We start from the raw sequence: 23,485 nt of genomic DNA, 5'->3' as shown, positions 1-23,485 counted from the left end.
GCCCTGGCATCCCCACCAGTGGTTTGCTTTGTAATTTTTCCCTCTTGGTCTGTGGGAGGACTGAGGCATGGCGTCTGGAACTCCTGTGCAGCTGCAGGCTTGCTTGGAGGGTGAGGTGGTTGTTGTGGGGCAGGTAAGAGCACACCAGGGCCATAGCTAACCTCCAGCCTTCATAAAGAGCCCACGGCAACTCTGTGGGAATCCTTCCAGCAGCCCACTTATGGCTGGAGACAGAGGTGTGGCTTCTGTCTAAGCTTTTCCCTCTGACTCAGTCCAGGAGGCCACTGTCTTGGGAAGCAAATGATAACAGCATCTGGGAGATTCTCTCTAGATGGACTAGCAGGGACTCAGGACATGAACTCAGTGGACTGACTGCACCGAGACTCACCTGGTCATTACTTGAAGGTCATTACTTAAAGTAAGTTCTTCAGTTGCCAACATTTGAAAACTAAAGTGTGTGGCTCAATTATGCTGGTCCAATAACCAGAGAGGTCTAATATACGAGCGTCTTAGTTCATTCCTGTGGCTATAACAAAATACCATGGCTTGAGTAATTTATAAATAATAGAAATTCATTTCTCACAGCTCTGAAGGCTGAGAAATCCAAGATCAAAGTGCCAAAAGATTCAGGGTCTGGTAAGGCCTTGTTCTCTGCTTCTAAGATGGACACCTAGATGTATCCTCAAATGGCAGAACAGGAAGAGCAAAAGGGACTAAGCCACTCTCTTCAACCTCTTTTATAGGGGGACTGATCCCATTCACAAAGGTGGAGCCCTCATGACTTAATCACTTTCCCAAAGGCCTCATTACTTTTTGTTGTTGTTTGTTTATGAGATGGAGTTTTGCTCTTGTTGCCCAGGCTGGAGTGCAATGCAATTAGGCTCACTGCAACCTCTGCCTCCCAGGTTCAAGTGATTCTCCTGCCTCAGCCTTCCTGAGTAGCTGGGATTACAGGCATGTGCCACCATGCCTGGCTAATTTTTCTATTTTTAGTAGAGATGGGGTTTCACCATGTTGGTCAGGTGATCCACCTGCCTCGGCCTCCCAAAGCTCTGGGATTACAGGCATGAGTTTCCTTGCCCAGCCAAGGCCTCATTTCTTAATACCATCACCTTGGGGGTTAAGTTCCAACCTATGAATTTTGGAAAAACACATACATTCCAACTGTAGCAATGACATATTCCAAGGTTGAAAATGTTTTCCTAAAACTCTAGGCCTACAGAAATACTTTTTATCCTGCAAAAAAATTTTGCTTAACCTTTTCTTTTTCCAGTCTTCCATCACAAAAACAATGGTTCTCAACGGAGTGGTTTTGCCTTCTAGGAGAATTATGGCAATGTCTGGAAACATTTTCGGTTGTGACAGCTGGGGGTGGCCGTGGTGGTGCTACTGTACCTAGTGGGCAAACTCACTCTCTCAAGGCCTTTTGTGAGGGCCTTACTCCCATTCATGAGGACTCTGCTCTCATCATTTAATCACTTCTTAAAGGCCCCACCTCTTAATATCATCACATCGGTGATTAAGTTTCAACATATGAATTCTGGGGGATGCGTCATTCAAACCACAGCAGGCACTCTTATGTCCTTTTGGTGAACTAGGAGGCTGAGACTCAGATAAGTCAAGAAAGCTGCCCAGGGTCTACTGAGAGTTGGAGCAGGCATGAAACCTGGGTTTGCCTTTTGCTGTGTGGCACCTGCCTCAGGACCTGAAGGGTGCTGCCTCCATGCCAGAAACCACGCTGGCTGCAGAGGGCAAACCCGAACAATAAGATGCTGCCCTGATCCAGTTTCAAAGCTAACACAAAGTGGCCAGGGAGGGATGCAAGGAGAGACGCAGACAGTAGATTAGAGCAGTGCTTTCTCAAGCTATTTTGCACGGAAGCATAGAGATGGGGAGGAGGAAGAGCCTGAGGGGCTCAGTGGACCAGTCACCCCTCCTCCTTGCCAGAGCCTGGCTTCAATTCCATCTGTTCTAGATTGGAGAACAAGGTTCCAGCTAAAAGCGTTTGAAAATCTTTGTTTTTTAAAAGAATTCAAGAGAAGATGAACATATTTGTCTTGAGAAGGTTCAGGAAATCATGAAGAAATCATGCAGTATTTTAAGTGGATTTTCAGGGTGGGAAATTTGCGCCCACGTAAATGAGAGAAGAGGAATAGAAGAAACGATCGAGCACATATGGGCAGCGGAGCAAAGCCTAAGGAAGCGTGGGGAGGGCAGAGGAGGAGCTGCCGGGAAGAGGCAGATGGTGTCTCAAGGCAGGTGGTCTTGTGCTTTGGCTGTCCTGAGAATGCGAGGAGTCCAGACTCCATTTTGTAGACAGTGGGGAATTAGTAAAGAGGTCTGTGCTGAGCAAAGGGGGGAGAAATGGCAAAGAGAGATAAAGAAGGGAAGAGACCAGGGGTAGGGCGAGCATAGTTGTACCACGTAAGTGAGGCATTTACAATATGCCACGAACTCACGTGTAGAACAGTTTGGAGAATCCAGCATCAAGTCCTTAGGTGCTGAGAATTGTGCATTGATGAATGCATATCTAAGATATTTGTTTTCCACTAATAATTAAGCTAAGACATTTATACCAAATGGCATCTTGGCTGTAAGAGATTTATTTATTTTTTACACACAGATGTAATTTTTATATAGATTTTGGCTTCTCCTGGCATGGCTGGCTGGCTCCTGTCACCTCAGCTCATCTCCTGTGATACATATTGATAATCTAAAATGTGCCCTTCCATTTTTAAAATCTGAATCATATAATCACATACTAATATATTTATATTTACGTATCTCTAGCTACATACACACAGGCTTGGCGTTAGTATTTTTCAATTTTTGAATTGCATTCTTCATGCTTTTCTGTTTTTCTTCTCTCAAAAATATCTTGAGGAAATCTCTCTCCATCACCCGGAAGCTCTAATTCAGTCTTTTTTATGCCCCATATGACTGTGCAGTGTGGATCTGCTGTAATACATGTAACCATTCCCCTGCTGATGGACATTTGCATTGCTTCTAGGTTTGTGTCTTTACGAACACTGCTGAAATAAACACACCAGTGTGTTTTGTGCAGCAGTCCAGCATAGCTCTTACAAGTCTGCACTCAGCCAGCCGCGGTGGCTCACGCTTGTCATCCCAGCACTTTGGGAGGCCAAGGCCAGCCAATCATGAGGTCAGGAGTTTGAGACCAACCTGGCCAAAATAGTGAAACTCCGTCTCTACTAAAAATACAAAAATTAGCCGGGTGTGGTAGTGGGCACCTGTAGTCCCAGCTACTCAGGAGGCCAAGGCAGAAGAATCCTTGAACCCGGGAGGTGGAGGTTGCAGTGAGCCAAGATTGCGCCATTGCACTCTAGCCTGGTGGCAGAGCAAGATTCTGTCACACACACACACAAAAAAGAGATAAAAAGGAAAATTCTGCACTATAGAGTTAGACTGCATGTGATTGCTCCTCACCTCTGCCACTTACTAGCTCTTATACTGGGCAAGTTTAAGCCTCTATGGGTATCAGTTTCCTCATTTGTAAAATAGAGGATTGTAACAGGTTATGTAATTCATGTAGAGCCTTTGCAAAAATACCTGGCCCATAATAAGGGCTCAATAAATATTACCTGTTATTATAAAAGTACTGGATATTAGTGCTTTTGTTTCTATGAGATAACTTTATGGGCTAAAGGGTATATGGGTTTTTAAAATTTTAGTTTATATTGTGGGTTGGATTCCCCCTCAAAAGGCTGTAAAATTGCTTCATGCATGTTTCTACCAACAATGTATGAAAGCATCTTTTTACTCATGTCCCCTCCAAAGATAAATAACTCTTTAATTTTTGGCAATTTGATCGTTATAAAATGATATCTCATTGTTACCTTAGTTTTCATTTCCTTCACCATTGGAAAAGTTCAAATTTTTTAATGGGTTTATCAATCATTTGAATTTGTTCTTCTCTGAACAGATTTTTCTTATTCTTTGCCAATTTTCCCAGGGTTGTATCTCCTCTTTTTTTCAAGTTGTAAGAGTTCTTTGAAATGTGTATTACAGATTTTCAACCTCTGATTTTCTTGAGTCGCAAAGATTAATTTTCAAGATCAAAGCTTGTCTTTTGACCTTGTTTATGGTATTTTTGTCATGAAAGTATTTTAATTTTTATATATTCAAATACATCTTTCTTTTTTTTTTGAGACAGAGTCTCACTCTGTTGCCCAGGCTGGGGTGCAGTGGCACGATCCCGGCCCACTGCAACCTTCGCCACCCGGGTTCAAGCAATTCTCCTGCCTCAGCCTCCCGAGTAGCTGGGATTACAGGTATGTGTCACTAGGCCTGGTTAATTTTTATATTTTTTAGTAGAGACGGGGTTTCACCATGTTGGCCAGGATGGTCTCAAACTCCTGACCTCAAGCGATCCACCCGCCTTGGCCTCCTAAAGTGCTGGGATTACAGGCGTGAGCCACTGTGCCCGGCCTTTCTTTTCTTTTATAGATTCTAGTTGTTGATTAAAAAGATTCATTGTCTCTAAAAAGGTCTCTACCACTCAAGGTTTCTTGAGTTCATTTTATGTTCTCAATAATTTTTATGTTCTAGCATATGCATAAATTCATGTAGATTTTCCTGAAGAAATTTCATTCCTTTTTTTCCAAGTGTTTTCAAAGTTGAGAGGAATCTAACATAATTTTCTTTTGGTTGCATACCCAGTTACAGTATGGGCCTCATTAACTAAATAGTTCATTCTTTTCCTACTGAAAGTGTCTCACATGTTCTAAAGAAAGCTGGGTTCAGACATAGGACAGGCAGAGTCCTAACCAATCCCGCACATTCTATGGTGACTTCTCATCTAATTTTTGCTCCACATCTTCTTTGAGAATTGATAGGGAGGCTACTGAGATTCAGCCAGAGATGGGGTCAGCAAAGCTCTTGTAGATGTTCATGAAAGAACCCAGGAACTGTTGTTAGGGGTAGGGCTGGGGCTGGGGCTTACCTGATCTTAAACTCAGATCAAAAGTCCACACTGAGCTCTTCTGTCAGGAGGGCCCTGGGAGGTTGAAGGGCCATGAGACACCCAGTGGGATCTCATAATGTTGTGGTTTCTACCTACTAATTCAAGACTCTGCAGATGTAGCAAAGGATATTTAAAGTGTGTTATCCAGGACTTCTTAAGTTCCATAAAACTCTACAATTACACTTAATACCCACTTACCCACTTGGCCAAACTCTAAACATGCACAAAAGAGCTTCCCTCCTCCCCCACTTCCCCTTGCTAAAGACCTGAAAACAGAAGATTTTTACCACCCAGGGAGTATCTGCTTGGGAAGGGAGAGAGGTCAGGGCTGGGGCAGAAGGAGGCAGGGGAGTCTGTTTATTCTGCAGTTAGCAAAGGGCCTTGGGATCCTCTTGGAAATCTCGGTTTGAGAGGTGGTAGAATGTCTGATTGTGACACCTGTAAGGTTAGATTCGTCACCACCACAGACATAAAGGAGGATACAGACATTTTGGTGGCTGCAGAGAAACTGATTAACAGCCTCAAATCTGAAATCTGGCTCTGAAAATCCTTCTCACACTGACAATTATGTAAAGAGTGACTCATAACGTAGTCATTTCTTAAAATGATACGTGTTAGCACAGGCATAGGCCACATAACCACGTTTCAGTTAATGACAGACCACACATACAGCAGTGGTCTCAAACGATTATAATGGAGCTGCCCTACACAGGTGTGCCATTTCTTATCTTCTATACAATAATTTTACTGTACCTTTTCTATGTTTAGCTATGTTGAGATACACAAATACTTGCTATTGTGTTACAGTTGCCTAAGGTATTCAGTATAGTAACATGTTGTGCAGGTTTGTTGCCCAGGAGCAATAGGTTATACTGTAGAGCATAGGTGTGCGGTAGGCTCTGCCATCTAGGTTTGCGTAATTCCACTCTATGATGTTCACACAATGATAAAATTGCTTAGTGATGCGTTTCTCAGAAGTCTCCCTGTCGTTAACTGACACATGACTGTACTTAAGACAAACAAAATGTGTCTGAGGCTCTGGTATTCTTCTTAGAAATAGAGAAGGAACTCACCTATTTCAATCGTTCAGACTTAGGGCATCTTAGATTTGCTCCAGGAAAAGTGACATTCAGAATAATTGGGACAGAAAGAATTTCCAGTGGTGATTTCAGAGAGAATAGTTGGTAGGAGCTTAAATGACACTCAACAATGAGTGAAAAGCCCCAAATTTATTTTTTTTACTGTTTTTATTTATTTTATTTTAGTTCAAATATTCTGAACTAAAAATTGAAATGAGATAAAAATTCTCATTAACCAAGAAGTTTTACCTGAGAAGCATTCCATCCATCCATCCTTCCATTCAACCATCCATCTATCTGTCCAGCCTCTCTTCTTCCCTCCCTCCTTTCTTTTTTTCCTTCCTTCCTTCCACACATATTTACTGAGTGCCAAGTTTGTGACTAGGAAAGCTACAGGCAAGACTCTGGTCTCACTGGGCTTACATTTTTGGGAAGAAATGACAACAAATTATAAACATATTAATACTTTATACAGTGATAAATTCAGTCAATATATTAAAGTAAGATGTTAAGTTGGAAAATTATAAATGGATGCACTATTTTAAATTGAGTACTCAGGAAAGACCCTTAGAGAAGGCAATGTTTGAACTTAAATGTGAATCTTTCCTATATAAACATAATAGTTTGAAACTATATGCAGTTGCAATATTCATGCATTGTATTATACATAAAAATAAATTTAGACCTTTCACAATTCATTTACAGTTTTGTTTTTTATGCCTCCATTCAAAATATATGAGCATTTTAACTTGGTAGTTTCTTATATATAATTTTGTAGCAAGTAAGTGAAGAGTTTCCAATGACACGAAGTTTTGGTAAATATTAAAAATGCTGAAATAACGTATCTCACAGCATCTGGGAGTGTGCTACTATAATCTCACTAATTCAGTTTATAAAGAAGTATCATTTAAAATAGAGGGTACTACATAAAGAAGGAATGGTGAGTTGATTTTTAAAAAGGTGTCTTTGCACTGATAAGTATTTGGTAGAATTTTAGGTAATCACCAGTGTCATTTCAAGCCATTTAACTTGTCATATACTTAACCTCCCACCATTTATAATCTGTCACCAAGTTTTGTTCATTCATTTGTTCATGCTGCTTCTGAAAAATCTTTCCATTTCTACTGCTTCTTCCCTATTTTGATTCTTTAATCTCTCTTCCAACAACTATTTCAATAGCCTCTTAAATGACACCCCTATTGCCCACTCCAGTTCATTTTCCACTTGTAACCAGAGTTGACTTTCTGAGTTTAATACAGACCTGATCAGGCTCTTCCTCTACTAACAACATGCCTGGCTCCCTGTCATTGTCATCATCATGACAAAACCCAAACGCCTGGGAATGCCATCAAATGCTTTTCCCTGCCCAACACCAGGATGCCTTTCCAGCCTCTTTCTGTCTTCTGAGGCCACACCAAACTGACATCTGCTGTGAACGCTGGGCCCTCCATCTAGAATTCCCCACTCCTCTTCTCTGCCAGCCAATTGTTCTCATTCATGTTTCCAAAGTTCCTTGTACCTCATTATTACAATATGATGTGATAAGCACTGTAATAGAGGTACGCACAGCGGTGGTCACATTGTATTTTAATTTGACCAATTATATATCTGACTTTGCCTTTGAATGGGGGCTAGATCCTGATGCTAGAGCCATGATACCTAGGTTCCTATTCCTGCCTGGTCCTCGACTATGGCCTTGTTTATGTCTGTGCCTCATTTCCTCATCCGTAAAAGTAGGATAACTCAGTATCTGGGTTATAATATTGTTATAACAACATTATATCTGGGTTATAATATTGTTAGACAGTGCCTGGTATATTTAGCAGGTTCTCAATGGATCCTTCATTATTTAGCTTAATTATTAAATTCTGTATCCCTAAAGATATAAAATCAGGATACAATAAATATGAAAAGGATAAAAAAGTAGCATATGAGTGCCTCATCAATATGCAAATGACATCATCATAATCAAAGAAAGAAGATATGAAATTTGGAATAGGCCAGGCACGTTGGCTCATGCCTGTAATTTCAGCACTTTGGGAGGCTGAGGAGGGTGGATCACCTGAGGTCAGGAGTTCGAGACCAGCCTGGCTAACATGGTGAAACCTGTCTCTACTAAAAATACAAAAATTAGCTCGGCGTGGTGGCATATGCCTGTAATCCCAGTTACTTGGGAGGCTGAGGAAGGAGACTCGTTGAACCCAGGAGGTGGAGGTTGCAGTGAGCCGAGATTTTGCCATTGCACTCAGCCTGGGGGACAAGAGCGAAACTCCATCTCGAAAAAAAAAAAAGAAATTTGGAATAGTATTCATCGACTTCTGTCATCAAAGACACATACAACAGACACACACTGTTCTGTAAATTATAAGATTTCTGGTGGATGGGTTGAATGTCCTGAAATGTATAGGCTCTTGTGGTAATTTTCCATTCCCTGCTCTCCCGTCCTCCACTAATTTCCCATCTTTTTCTGCCCTGCTGTGTGACCTAGGGACTGGCCACTGTGGGTTGCAGTATCTGGAGAGCCTCTGTCCTCTGGTTTATGGTTGGGTTTGGCCATTGGGACTGGAGGGTGGGAGAAGAGTATTGATTGAGAGGGTTATTTCCCAGCTTTGACCTGCTGTGGCCAGGTCTGGCAGGGGCTGTGTCCATGAGTGACCACAGGGTCCACGGGTGGTCCCTTATAGGCTCCAGCTTTGAAAGAGCTCTTCTGATTCTGTCTCCTCTCTCTCCTTGGCCTGAATATTATCACTGCTGACTTTGACAGGGTCCTTTCAGTTTGGAAGTCAGTTGTACAAATAAGTAATGAAACAGCAATTGCAGAAAGTCTCTTTAGGCCCAAGGCAACATGACAAAACAAAACGAAAAACAAAAAACCTGACCAAAAACAAAAAACAAAAAAACAAAACCCACAAACAGTTTTTTTTCCCAGCTTATTCAACGTATATAACACAGAATTTTTACTAGATTTATTCATATTGGTATGTCTCAACACTGGACTAGAAAGAAAGGAACTGGGTGGAATCATGATGCCCTGCTAGGGCTTTTGATTAAGCTGGCTCTATTCCAAGGGATACAAAGCCCACACACAGGAAGCAGGAAGCCCAGAATGTCAAGTGTCTACTCTCAAAGGGGAGCTTTCAGAGGAAGGACACAGTGTCAGGGGTTTCTCCATTGATGTCTTCGGGCAGTGCCTCACCCAGAAGTGGTCGCTGCAGGAGCACGTGCAGTGTGAGAAGGAGGAGGCCTTCCTTCAGGAACAAGCAGCATTCACGCATCATGGAGAGCAGATTCCCAGAGTGTAAAGCTCTTAAGGGACATGCGCATTTATTGCTGACTTTGCAAGGGCTTTAAAACCACAGACAATACAGAAAAGTGTGAACTTTGAGCAATTAATTGCACATGGCAGGAAGGAGCACTCTATTAATCTTAACCCTGGTAGAAGGAAGAGACTGGTCTGACTTGTGGAATAATATTCATTTATGCACCCAGTGGTCGGGGAGCTGTTCTGAACACCTCAAAGTGCCAGGCATTGTGCTAGAGTGAAATAAGACAAAAGTGTCTCTGATCTGATAGAGCTTATTTTTTAGAGGGAACTCAGAAAATGTGTAAGAGGATGGGACACAGAAGAAGGTCAGCGAAGGATAAAGAAGCAGAATAACAACAACAAAAAAAGATAAAATTGACCACTGCAAAGATGCTGCCTCCAACCACAGCTGAGTACCGTGTCAATCCTGAGTGATGTTTAATCCTTTGAAGCCTTATAATGGATTTTTGCTAGGCATTAAAAAGTATAATCATGTAACAGCAGCTGTGTTAAAACATTCATATAAACTCTACTCGGTGCATTTGGTTTCTCAGTTATTCCTCCATAGCAAGCCAATCGGTATTAAATGTGTGTATGTTAAGTGGTAACAATTCTTCCAGTTAAGGGAAAACTCCAGTCCTTTCACTATTTCACTAGCCTACAAGCAACTGACTTTTAAATTCATCTAATTTTTATTAATGATTATAACATATAAAATTATGCTCAGTAGTACAAAATAGATCCATTTAGCTCATCAGCGTGTTATACATTTATAAATTTTATAAAAGATGAATACCAATTACACAGCATTTTCTGATATGCCTTACTAGAGAATAAAATTTCTATTTTTGGAAAAAACCAACAACAACTTTTGAAGCTGACCTGTGTTTGCCATGTTTATTTCGGGTCTGTGGTTATGCTTATCTCTGATTCCAGAGTGAAGGGAGGTGGGCAGGGCGTGGGTCCATGAAGGCACCTCTGTCCTCCCTGCAGGCCAAATCCGCCCTGGCTTGTCCTGTGTCTAGGGACAATGTCCTGCTTTACAAAGTCAAGGCTGTGCCCATAAAAAGCCTTATAATCTTTTGGTTTCTCCGTTTGCTCATGAGTGATGCACAGGCCCTGATGATTGTCATCCTCTTCACAGCCTCCATGAATCTCCTGATGAACTCCCTCAGAAGGTGGAAGGAGCACCTGACACTGATCCGCGATCAGCAGCAGCCACGCCCACCCTGTGGGCGGTTAAGAGCTAACCAGTGGCATTAGCCGTGGGTGATCAGATTTGAGGACTCAGGATTCTGGTTTCCTGAGTGTCCTGGACCTGCGGGCTGCAGGAATGACAGCGACAGTTCTTCAGGCAGGTGCCACAGCACCCAAACACTGCCAGCATTTTGTGCAAAATACCCAAAGCCACATCACCAGATCTGGGCTCTCCTAGCCTCCCTTTGCTTAAATGCTGGCCAAAGAGCTTAACGAGCCAATCAAGGGCACAAGATAGGTGAAACCTGCATGTTTTGTTTGTTAAACTATTTGCCTCATGGCACAAGATGGCTTACTATATGAAAATAAACAAAAGGAATAACTGCGGCATCATGGTTTTGTTAAGATGTCCCAAAGCTGATCAGGGCTTCCTGTTAAAATCTAAGTAAGACTCTTCTTAGGTGGCTTACATTCAGTCAGCTGTGGCTCTGTGCAAAGAAAACCAGGTTCCCTTGCTCAGGAATTTGCAGTCACTGATAAGAGAGGAAAAGTGTGACTCCACCTGGAGGGTCATGATACAATCTGCTCTCTGACCCTGTGGAGGTGCAGGGGCTTGTTCTGCATGCCACGCTGAGGATTCTCCGGACTGAGGCATTCAGAGTTGAAGCTTTAAATCAGAAGGGAGTTCCCTGCCAATTTCATCACAAGTCAGCTGCATCCAAAGAGTGGTGCTAAAGAAAATCTTATCACCGTGGGTTCAGTTTAGATTGCTAGTCGGCTCAGAAAACTACCTGCAATTGTGTTTCCAGGATGCATCACAAATACTCTCCACATGAGTGAGACCATCAGCGGATGAAACTCAGCATGCTTAGTGCGGGGCCAAGTCCTCTAGCAAAGGACACAGTGGTTAACCTGCATTTCGAGGGCAGGCACTGCCAAGCCCTCATCAGGGATCCATCCAGAGAACTTTGGTAATTTGTGCAAAATCCCTGTATCACACAGTTTCCTTCCTTAATGTGATAAAGTGTAACGAAAACATCTACAGAGCCTCTTCAGCCCTGCAATGCCTTGGATGAGCAGAAGGCCACAAAGCCAGGTTGATTGCAGGGGCGGGGCAGCAGGCGAGGCATGGTCACTATGGAAAGTGACCGAGGCCACTCTTAACAGGCAGTCCAGCCAAGTGGGGGCCACAGTATCTTCTCTGCTTCCCATCAGGCCTTCACCTGTGGCCTTATTTTGTGGCTGCACTGAAACATGCTTGACACCAAGGTTTTCTTCAAATGTCGGTTTCCATTCATCCCACTGTGGTGCTTGTCCCTGTTGTCCTATGCCACTGTCCCCTCTTTTTGTAAGATTCACAGACTCCATTCCCCACTCCCTGACCCCCTACCTTGGACAGAGCAAGATATTTTTCCCTTGTGATTGAATACGATTCTCAGGCTTATCTATGCATCTCAGGCAAACACATGCCCACATGTATAGATGTGAATAAGTGAGCATTGAAGCTATTATACTGTGATGGTTGGTTGGCTCATGTGTTCCTCACACTAGTCTCTTTGAGGCATGAGACCTTGCTCATTTTATGTTTGTATCCTCCCAGCACATACTATGTGCTTGATTTATAATTGTTAAATTAGCGAAGGTATTCCTGACACTACCTAGCATAGTCTTATATGGTAAGATATTTGATGAAAATATTTCTCTGTTGATTGCTGATTCCAATTCACGACCTCTAAGACACCATCTTAAATTTCATGCTCACAAACTAAGAGCTAGCTGAGGGATTGTATTAGGTATAATCTGTGCGTGTGTATATTCCTGTGTTACAGGTCATAGCACTCTCTACCATCAGAATGGAGCCTGCCTGAATGTGAGCTCAGTGAGAGGCAGATTCCATTCTCGGGCCCTTCCACGGTGACTTGCCTGCTCTGCTCCATCAACCACTTATTCACAAGTTCTGGGGCGACAAAGGGCACGTTTTGTTTCATCTTGTACAAAACCCTCGATGTGCACTCAACTCACTCTACCTCAGCTCAAGAACTTCAGGGGCTGGGAGTGCATTTGGAGAGAAGGCATGTGCAATAGCTGGAAGCCTGAGCACAGGTGGGTTACACTGATACTTTATAGCCAAACTATAGGAACTGGGGTTCTAAGGCCAGCAGGCTCAGGTGTTACCCCAGTGGCTCCCTTCAACAGCAGCATAGATAAGCCATGTCAGAAGAACCCACATTAGCCATCTCCAGGACTCCTTTCCCTCTCAACAGCAGGAGCTCCTGCAGTCAGAGCAGCGGTAATTTTCAAATCAGGCATGTGGTGATGCAGCAGGAAAGTGCCTGCATCCCAGGTGTCCCAGCAGCATTCTGGAGACCTCTAATACCCACATCTGCACCACAAAACTGCACAGCATTGATTGATACCAATCTTCTTACACATATCAGTAAGTGGTAATAGAATGCCTCAACAGCAGACAACCCAGGAACCAAAGATATACTGGATTTTCAAGTCAGAAGAATGCTTAGAGATCATCTGATCCAATAGCCATATCTTACAGTAAGATGCAGAAGCCAGTGTCCACAGTGCTAAAGACATTGGTCCAAGGTCAAAGAATTTCAAACCCATAAATACCTCCAAGAAGTCTCCACTGGGACCTTATGATTTTAGTAACATTATCAACATTCATGGCCTATGTCTACTGATCTTAGTGTCTTCTCAGTAGGCAATTATTCTTTCTCACATCAATTTGCAGTTGATATATTATCAGCATCCTTGGTAAATTCATCTTGTGTTCTGGGTGAAGACTAACAGAGTCTTCCTTCTTGGGCTGTGTCATTCACACTCATCCCTCATAACATCTGGCCACTGCTGTAAACACAGTGGCCTTTGAGAAATGCTTCTGAATTCTGCCTAAGAAAGAGGAGAACTTTCAAACACAAGAAAGTGAACATTGTAGAGCTTACCACTCAAGATGGTTTTCTACAAATGCGGACATGGGGCTGATCTGCACCGTGTAAGTATCATTTGCCGAGTACTCAAAGAGTCCATAGTAAGGGTTGAAGAGCTCCTGAGACAGAAGGAAGAAGAACTCCCGCGAGGGGCCACTGTAGTCCAGGCTGCAAAGAAAGCAGAGGTCCAGGAAGCTCATTCGGTGCCCAGAGGTGAGGGGACCTGTTTGCACCCAAATTCTAGTGTGCCCTTTCAGAGTTGGGTGCTGGGGAAAGCAGAGAGCAGCTACTGCTCTTTGGAGTGAATCTCAGTGGAAGTATCAATCCTCATCAAGAAAATGAGGATGCAGTAATTGGTTTGGAGATGTTTCTTTTCTTTTTTTTTTTTTTTTGAGACGGAGTCTCGCTCTGTCACCCAGGCTGGAGTGCAGTGGCGCAATCTCGGCTCACTGCAAGCTCTGCCTCCCGGGTTTATGCCATTCTCCTGCCTCAGCCTCCCGAGTAGCTGGGACTACAGGCGCCCGCCATCTCGCCTGGCTAGTTTTTTGTATTTTTTAGTAGGGACGGGGTTTCACCGTGTAGGCCAGGATGGTCTCGATCTCCTGACCTCGTGATCCACCCGTCTCGGCCTCCCAAAGTGCTGGGATTACAGGCTTGAGCCACTGCGCCCGGCCTGGAGATGTTTCTTAACCCGATGTCCATGAATAAACTCTCATGGCAGCTTTCCTTGGTGTTTTCTTTTGATCATCTAACACCTCAGAGCTAAAACACACAGCCAGCCCATTGAACACAAGGCCTTTGTCGCGGGACACATAAAAGAATTTTCTGCAACAGTGAGTGTGTGCATGCGTGTGTGTGTGCATGTGGGCTTGTCCTTCACGGTTGAGGTGGTTTCCCATGAAATCACTGAAATGATATGAAAAGTTTGGCATGAAGTTGTATACATGCACTTTAAGAGAAAGAGTTTTTTAAATTAGATACTCAGAAGCGCACACCACCTAAAAAGGAAAGATCCAGTGCCCTGGGACTGTATTTTTGGCTTATCCTTTGACCATGTGATCTCAGACTCTTGTGTATGTCAATAATCTTAGGTTTTTGAAGAACATGGCATTTTTTGAAGCTTGGCAATACCTGAAAAGAAGGACCTCCTGGGAGGGAATCGCCTTGGGGTGAAGGCTGACAGCTACCCTGCTCCTTCCTGAGAAAAATCACCCCTGATCCTGAGGCTCTGGCCCACCCACGCTTAGGTGTCTGCATAAAACTCCTGGTGTCTCACCCCTCCTCTCCAACAAAGGTGACGTAGAGCTTGTTTCGCTGGAGCTCTTTCCGCGAATAGGCCATCACTTGATTGAAGGTTCCCTCCAACAAATGATCCCGGCGAATAATAAGCCTGAGAAGGAGAAGGGGTGGTGAGCGGTAGCCCTCAAGTCAGGATGCTGGACAGGGTTCTAAGTGAGTTGTGAGTGCCCAGGTTTAGGTTCTCACTCCCCAGCCTCTCCAACAAGAGGAAAGAGCAGGATGCAGGTTCCGTCAGTTCATCGAGGGATTATCTGAACATGCTTTTCAAAACATCAGGAGTGCAAGGAAAATGTGTACGCTTCTTGTGCACGCCATCATATGGAACTGCTTTTAAGATAGTTCATTTTGATCAACTCATAGGATATCGCTTAAAATTCCTGAGTTTGGGTTCAGCTTTTTAAGATGAAAATAAGAAACCCAGAAGGGAAACTATAAACAACATTTTACTTAGACTTCAATTACAAAGTTACCAAGAGTCTTTAAATTTGACTAATGAGTTAAATTTTTTCCCAAGAATAAGTGAAGGGAAATATGAGATTTTTTATTTAGTTCAAGATTCCTTATTTTCTGAAAAGGTCTACCCTGTGATTTTCTACATGCCTTTGTCCAAAATATTCTGTTCTTTCTCATTCTCTTTCCCTCTCTTACCTTCTCTTCCTGCCTCCCTTCCAATTTCCTAATGTCCTTTCTTCTTTCCTTCCAGCTTCCCAACTTCCTTCTTCCCCCGCTTCAGACCATAACCACTACCACACCAGAGTAGCCGATCTCAAAAACAATATTACAAGGGTGTAGGGGAGAAGGGGATAGAAAAATCTACTGTCTGAATTCAGTGCTAAGCACTGGAACACTCACTTAATTTTCCCTGGACCCTGACCAAATCCTTTGGCTTCCAGTTTTCTGTAGAAATTGCGGAGCTTGGCCTCAAAGTCTCTCCGGTAGGGGGAAGGGGCTCTTGCGCTGGCTCTCTGTAAACCTGCAGAGAGAAGCACACAGAAGTCATCACTTTCTTTTTTCTTCTTTTTCTTCTTCTTCTTCTTTTTTTTTTTTTTTTTTTTTTGTGAGAAGGAGTCTCGCTCCGTTGCCCAGGCTGGAGTGCAGTGGTGCAATCTTGGCTCACTGCAACCTCCACCTCCTGGGTTCAAGTGATTCACCTACTTCAGCCTCCCGAGTAGCTGGGATTATAGGTGTGTGCCACCACACCTGGCTGATTTTTTTTTTTGTATTTTTAGTAGAGACAGGGTTTCACCATGTTGACCAGGCTGGTCTCAAACTCCTGACCTCAGGTGATTCACCCGCCTTGGCCTCCCAGACTGCTGGGATCACAGGCATGCACTACCACACCCAGCTAATTTTTGTTAATTTTTGTATTTTTAGTAGAGATGAGCTTTCACTACGTTGGCCAGGCTGGTCTGGAACTCCTGACCTCAAGAGATTCGCCCGCCTAGGACTCCCAAAGTGCTGGGATTACAGGCATGAGGTCATCACTTTCTGTGGAAGAACAAATACACAAAGTGACAGTAGAGCAAGAGCCCAACAGAGGCACATTCTGGCATCTCCATATTCTTCTTCTCCAAGAAGTCCCTTGATTTCCATCACTCTCTCAGTGGCTTTTATAATAAATAGAAACAATATGCTAAAGTATAAAAATAATATACTAAATTCATTTATGAGTTCTAATGAGAATAAATATTTATGTCTTCCTCTCTAATTCTTTCAAGTTATACTTCTCTTAAAAGGACCTGGATGAGCATTTTTCTTGGCTTTAATTGTACTTGCATAATCTAAAATAATTAACATTAACTGAACTAAACTTTCCTTGTAAGTTGCTACAAGAAGTGATTGAAACTATAATGAGGTAAGTAGGACTTTCGTATATGTGTCTGTCATGCTCCTGTATTGATATTGATGCTCAAATAAACATACCAGTACACAAAGGCTCAGAGCATTTAGGAGTTTACATTATATTAGAGTTTATATTAGATGACGTTGCATCATAAAAGTAAAGTTTACAATAATAATAATTCGTTAACTCTATATAGGGGAGAACTTTTGTCTCATTTAGAGTGCTTTGTAAATACTTTACTATATATACCTTTTAATTAAAAAAAAAAAGGAAAATTAACATTCTTACCCAAGTTTTAAAGGTGGTCAGAATCAAGGCTTGCCCATTCAATAACCATTTATTACTTACTTACTATATTCCAGGTACTAAGCTTACAATTTAGAGAAGACTGATGCTGGTAAACTCTCAGAAATGAGTATATAATACAAGTTACAATGATTGTTATCCAGGAAGGAAAGAAACCCAGTTCGTCGAGATCACAGAATCTGCTGGCTAAGTCTGGGAAGGCATCCCTGGGGACAATCTGAGGAATAAATAGGCACAAATTAGATTGCATGGGTCAAGAAAAGCTTTGCCTTAACTAAGAGAGAAGATGAGCTGGGAGAAGAAGAGCATTCCAGGTGGAAGATCAGAATGTGCAAAGGTCCTGTGGCAGAATGGAAAGTGGTACTCCAGTTTGTCTGTAGCACAGGGTCCAAGGACCAAAGTGGTACAAAAACAAGGCCTGAGAGGTGGGCAGGAGCTGCACGAAACAGGACAAGGTACATTGTTAAGCAATTTTGTTTTATGCTAAGTGTAGTAGGAAGCCCTTGCATGATGGCTGGCATGACGTCACTTGAATCATAAAAACATCCATCTTCCTGCAGAAGAGAACAAAACCCCAGAGGACCAAGGTGGATTTAAAGAGCTCAAATGGGACTAGGCTGGTGTCAGTGGAGATGAAGCGAAGTGGGCAGAGAGGAGATGTATTTAAGAGGCAACGAACTGGTTATAGGTAGTGAGGGAGAGTTGGGCTTCAGATTTTGTAACTGAACGCCCTGCGGTGACATTCACTGAGACGGGGAGTAGTAGAAAAAGAACACATTTGTGGGGGAAGAGCATGAACTTCATCTTTGATGATAGTCCCTTTGTCTGGAGAGAGACATAGTTTGAGTGGAGAAAAAAGCCTGGGTTTGAGCCTTAAGGATGAAAGGAAGAGGAGGATGAGGCTGCGGGAATGGCCAGGGAAGTAGATGAGATGTCTGGAGTGGTGTCCCAGAAGCAAACTGAAGAGGGGATGCTGGGGGACAGCAGCTGGTCATGTTACAGGCTGCTGAAGATTAGGATGGCTGAGAATGGCCTGCCGGATTGGGTGGCCAGAGTTCATGGCAACCTTAGTGAGGACACTGCCTTTCGTGACCTCCAGGCGTGACAGAGAAGATGTGTGCAGGTTTGCTAGTCTTGTGGGTCTGATGGCAGGCCTTTGAGAAAATTTCTGCTGGATGGCTTCAACTTCTCAGTGAAGTAAAACAGGATGTCATTTGCTAGGAGAGAGGAGGGGTGCTAAGGGTTGGAGGCTTTAGGGGAAATGTTTGAAATAATAGTAGAGGAGATAGAAAAAAAAGTGCTAGAATTTTCCTTTGGGTTTTCAAGGTTCATGTGAGATGAGAGATGACTAATTTAGAATTAATAATCTGCCTTGTGAGGTGAATTTGCCCAAGAGTACCTGATTGCAGAAGTAGGGGAAGCAGACGGGAAGGTTCATCTAGGGATGAAGCTCTGCCAGAGGGTGCACACAAAACAGAGAGGGCCAGGGGAGTTCAGGGCATTGGCAAGGATCTACTGAAATGATGAACTGCAGAATCTATGTTGCATCAGGGAAAGAAGTTAGAAAGGAAAGGAGAAAAGTCCATGAACCAGAGGCCTTGATGAGGCCAAAAGATGGTACTAGGGAGGGTAGTGGATCAAGCACATTGGAAGGGAAGAGGAGGTTTGAATTAGTGATTGTGGAGAAGATCACAAGGTCAGGAATGTGATTTTGGGAGTAAGTGGTTGAGGCAGGGGAGGAGAAAGTCATTGCAGACAAAGTCTAGAGACTGGGAAGCCAGGGAACGGAATGAGGGTCCCTGTCGATGTTGAAGTCATCCAGGAGGATGGAAGGACCTGGTTGGGAAGGAGAGGAAGACCACAAGGCAGGGGCCACAGGCCTTGAGAATGAGAAAAAGGTTGGTAGATGACAGTAACTGGGAGAAAGGGAGGGGAGGGATATGGCTGAATGGTAAAAGCAAGGAAGCATGGGGGGCCCTGCCCACCTGGTCCCCACAACACCTGGGCCTGAGGGGACCAATGGCCATCGCTTGCAAAGAAGTGGTCTTGCTGGAATACCAGGTTTTGGGATGTACACAGAACTAGAATACAGGTCTGTCAGTGCAAGTATAATTTTCTATCCAGCACATTTCAGTATATTTTATTAATTATGATTTTCACTACCGCTGGTACTGTCACCTGTTCCCATGATGACTGCTGTGCATTTCTCAAATAATTTATGCTTTACAAAGTACTTTGGCATAAACTTCATGATTCACCATCTCCGTAGCACCTGGGTAGATTTCATACAGGTCTAAGAGAATAGGGATTGTAAAGTTTAAAAATCAACATATTTGGATTACATATTCTAGGACCTTGTGGTCAATGCTAGAGAATAAAGAAGTACTTTGACAAAATGAATTGGATGATTACTTAGATTCATGGCATCAGTCATATCTCTATGATTATTAGAGGCAAGTTTATTCCTTTTAGAATATCCAAATAATTCTCATATAGGAAATAACTCTTCATTTACTCTTATTTTTCTATTTGTGGTATGATATCTCTCCCATATAATGATGTTAACATCATAGTCTAGTATCAAAGTCTGTAGACCAAAGCAGAGGCACATTGTTGGGCTGGGACAATCTGTACAACATGGCAGACCATCATGCAGTGCTACAGCTTCTTCAAACTTTTCCCCCAAAACCCCCTACTTTTGTCTTCGCTCCCCAAAAGTAGGTCATCCTGTGATGACCTACAGTCACATGCTGAAAGTGTGTGACTGTACTGATGTTGGCTCTAGCAAAGCTCCTGGTCCTCTTAGGCAAGGGGATCTTAATTATGTTGTGTGTCAGAGGAGCATTGCACATTTCCTTAACAATGCTGTTGGTACATTTGTTTGGAGGAAGTGACAACAGGGAGATACAATCTTGAAAACATATTTTAACGACTAGAGAGAGTCGTTCTGAATGCTACAACTTGGAGGAACCAGACTAAAAGATACTCTAGTCTGGAGATCTATGGCAGTACTGAATGATACTAACTCTGAGTGTGACATCCCTTCTCAGAGAAAAAGCTTATTGCCAAGTTCTATTTCTCTTGGGAATTTCACCACTGGCTTCAGAAACCATGCTCCAACCCTGGCCCTAGAGCTTGTGAGATAGGATGTTCCTAGATGTTTCAAACTAATCTCTTTTATTTTAAATGAAACCTACAACGATGTGATAATTAAAGTCAAATACGAATGGAAAAATTCTCCAATATCTGGATCCAGTCTGGAGGTATGGATTTGACCTAAGCTCTTTATCTTGATGAATCCAGAAAATTTCTTTTTTTTCGTTTGTTTGTTTTTTGAGACAGGGTCTTGCTCTGTTGACTAGTGCTTGGAGTGCAATGGCACAATCTCAGTTCACTGCAACCTCTGTCTCCCGGATTCAAGAGATCATATCTTAGCCTCCTGAATAGCTGATACTAAAGGCGTGCACCACCACACCTGGTTAATTTAAATTTTTTTTTTTTTTTTTTTTTTTTTGGTAGAGATGCGGTCTCACTATATTGCCCAGGCTGGTCTCGAAGAACTCTTAGGCTCAAGTGATCCGCCCACCTCAGCTTCCCAAAGTGCTGGGATTATAGGCGTGAGCCACTGTGTCTGGCAAAAATATCTTTTATTCACTAAACAGTTCAACATATATATTCCCTCACTTGGAATGGAAAATACCTACAAAGAATTTTTGTACCACAAATTCATTCTCATACATAAAGAAAATGGGAAATAATTTTGAAATGTGTAAGAAAATTCTTTGGAATCTTTGTGGAGATATAACAATGGTTCCTAGTAGCTCTATCACCAAAAGTGGTATGCAGTCGATTCAGAGTCACAAGGCAGAATGTTTCAGAAAGGGCTCTTCCCTTCGACATGCTTGGAGAGTGACTTTGGAATGCAATAGTAATTTAGAGCAGGGACAGTAACCTTTTTCTGCAAAGGACCAGAGAGTAAATATTTTAGGCTTTGCAGACCATGTGGTTTCTGTTGCTATTACTCATGTCTGGTGTGAAAGCTAGCCTAGAACAGGCATGGCTGGGGTCCAATTACACTTTATTTATGGACACCGCAATTTAAATTTCATATAGTTTTCATGTGTCATAAAATACTGTCTTAATTTTTTCTTCTTTTTTTCTTTCTTTCTTTCTTTCTTTCTTTTTTTTTTTTTAGATAGGGTCTGTCTTTGTTGTCCAGGTAGGAGTGCAGTGGAGAAATCACAGCTCACTGCAGCCTCAACCTCCTGGGCTCAAGGAACCCTCCTGCTTCAGCCTCCCTAGTAGCACATACTACCTCACTTGGCTTATTTTTAATTTTTTGTAGAGAAGGGGATCTTGCTATGTTGCCCAGGCTGGTCTTTAACTCCTGGGCTCAAATGATCCTTCTGGCTTGGCCTCCCACAGTACTGGGATTACAAGCATGAGACACCTGCCCAGCAAAACCTTTTTTTTCCCCAACCATTTCAAACTGTAAACCCCATTCTGCTTGGGGGAGCATTACAAAAAACAGGCAGCCATTTGTCAAAACCCGATAGAGTGCATTTTCAATTAGGGAATTGGGAAGGCCAAGAGAAAGAACACACACATACAGTTGCCTTTCATTCACCTTCACTGGAGGAAACACATGGCCACTTAACAGGAGCTATTAGGCCAGTTTCCTGTTACCTGGGGAGTTCTGAGGTGAAGAACAGGGTGAACAGCGAGGAGAGAAGCTATACCCAGGGTGGAAGGCAGCCTGCAGGGGGACGTAGGACATAATCTCTTCTTCAAAGAGACTGCAAATGAAAAAAAAAAAAAAAAAAAAAAAAGAAAGAAAGAAAAAAAAGAAAAGTCAGTTTTACATCCCTGGGAAAGTGTTCATGAATTGGGGTAGCAGCAATTACAGTTCTCATAAAGCAACAAAAGCAATTAGATTTAAATGTAGTATAGAAAGATAGGTACATCCCGCTTGCAAATTCTCAGTGTTGTTTTAAACCCTGATTAATCCTACAGCAACGTCTCCATCAAGTACTTTATGCAGCTCTTGCTACCTCAGTTGGCAAATCTAAGGACTGTGATGGACATGGGTACAAGGGTGGGGTCCCGTTTGCGTTGCAGTTACTAGAATCCTCTAGAACAAGCGGTGAGTGTTTCAGTCTAGGCTGTTTTCAGGGTGGTCGTGACAGAGGAGAGCTGCCCAGGGAAGCTTTTCCAGAAGGATTTCAGGCCTAGCCCCTTACCTCAGCAAAATGACCAGATCTGCATCACAGGACAACTTCTCAAGCCCGTGATTACCCTCAGTCCGAATGTAATGGATTTTCTCCCTGAATCATGCAAGAAAGAAGAGGAAAATTAGACGCCAATGCATAAGCTCAGGAATATATCTTCTTCGGATCTCTTATTTCCTCTTCCAATACTGCTGAATAGCAATGTCCTAACGTACCATGTATTTTGCAGAATTCTAAGCTTGTATCACAGGCTCTCAGGATGCTCTATAATGGATGGCTTTTCTACAGACTTGCAAAGGTACAGAAGCTGAGGAACACAGCAAAGTTAGGTCCTCAGGTAGCTAAGACAGTCAGGAGTGGAGCTGGGTAAGAGACGGCTCCTGAAAGAGTGTTCTGGGGCCAGGCACAGTGGTTCATGCTTGTAATCCCAGCACTTTGGGAGGCCAAGGCGGGCAGATCACGAGGTCAGGAGTTTGAGACCAGCCTGAGAAATAATGGTGAAACTCCATCTCTACTAACAATACAAAAATTAGCCAGGCGTGGTGGTGTCTGCCTGTAATCCCAGCTACTCAGGATGCTGAAGCAGAAGAATCGCTTGAACCCGGGAGGCGGAGGTTGCAGTGAACTGAGATCATGCCACTGCCCTCCAGCCTGGGCGACAGAGTGAGACTTCATCTCAAAAAAAAAAAAAAAAGACTGTTCTGGGCTCATGTCATGTTGGAAGCCATGGGAAGAAAGAGTGAGCTGGTGGGTGGTGTCTCTTGAGAAATCTTGTGCCTGATAGAAAATTTATAATGCCACATTAGACACAGAGGGGGCCTGGCCCCAAGAACCAAGAACAGTCTCCCAGGTCAGTTAAGGCACAGGCATCAATTTTGTCTCTGTTAGCTACAACTTCATCTATTCTGATCCTTTTAGATGACCTCCAACTCCAACTCGGCAAATTGTTTCAAGTAAGTCTATGGATAAGTAGGAGTTTTTGGATCAAATTAACTTTTTAATTTGCTTCCCTGGTGTTATTCAGATATTACAAACACCATATCCAGAATCTTTCTATTGTATGCACGCTTCAAAGGAGGTAATATTTTTTGCCTTTTTTGAAGAGATGCAGCAGAAATCAGGGAAAATTAAGGATGTTTTTTAAAAATCTTTAACGTTTTTCTTTTTTTGTTTAATTTTTACTTTGAGGTAATTTTAGAGTCATGTGTAATTATAAGAAATAAACAGACAGATCGTGTATACCCCTCACTCAGTTTCTCCCAGTGGTAAAAGATGGATGATTTTCTTTTCTTCTGTTTTCTTT

General features: G+C 42.8%; 1 protein-coding gene across 1 annotated transcript in view; it reads right to left on the bottom strand.

The window, feature by feature from the left end:
- Positions 1–23,485, bottom strand: part of HECW1 (HECT, C2 and WW domain containing E3 ubiquitin protein ligase 1) — a 254,817-nt gene that overhangs the window by 39,802 nt on the left and 191,530 nt on the right. Inside the window, exons 16-20 of the mRNA XM_026456391.1 lie at positions 22,195–22,280; positions 21,641–21,750; positions 15,658–15,778; positions 14,783–14,896; positions 13,522–13,674 (exon numbers count right to left, since the gene is read on the bottom strand). Coding sequence (XP_026312176.1) covers positions 13,522–13,674; positions 14,783–14,896; positions 15,658–15,778; positions 21,641–21,750; positions 22,195–22,280 — 584 coding nt within the window. The remainder of the gene's footprint in view (positions 1–13,521; positions 13,675–14,782; positions 14,897–15,657; positions 15,779–21,640; positions 21,751–22,194; positions 22,281–23,485) is intronic.

This window comes from Piliocolobus tephrosceles, chromosome 8 (assembly GCF_002776525.5).
Source record: "Piliocolobus tephrosceles isolate RC106 chromosome 8, ASM277652v3, whole genome shotgun sequence".
Classification (NCBI taxonomy): Eukaryota; Metazoa; Chordata; class Mammalia; order Primates; family Cercopithecidae; genus Piliocolobus; species Piliocolobus tephrosceles.
This window is presented reverse-complemented; position numbering and strand designations above follow the sequence as displayed.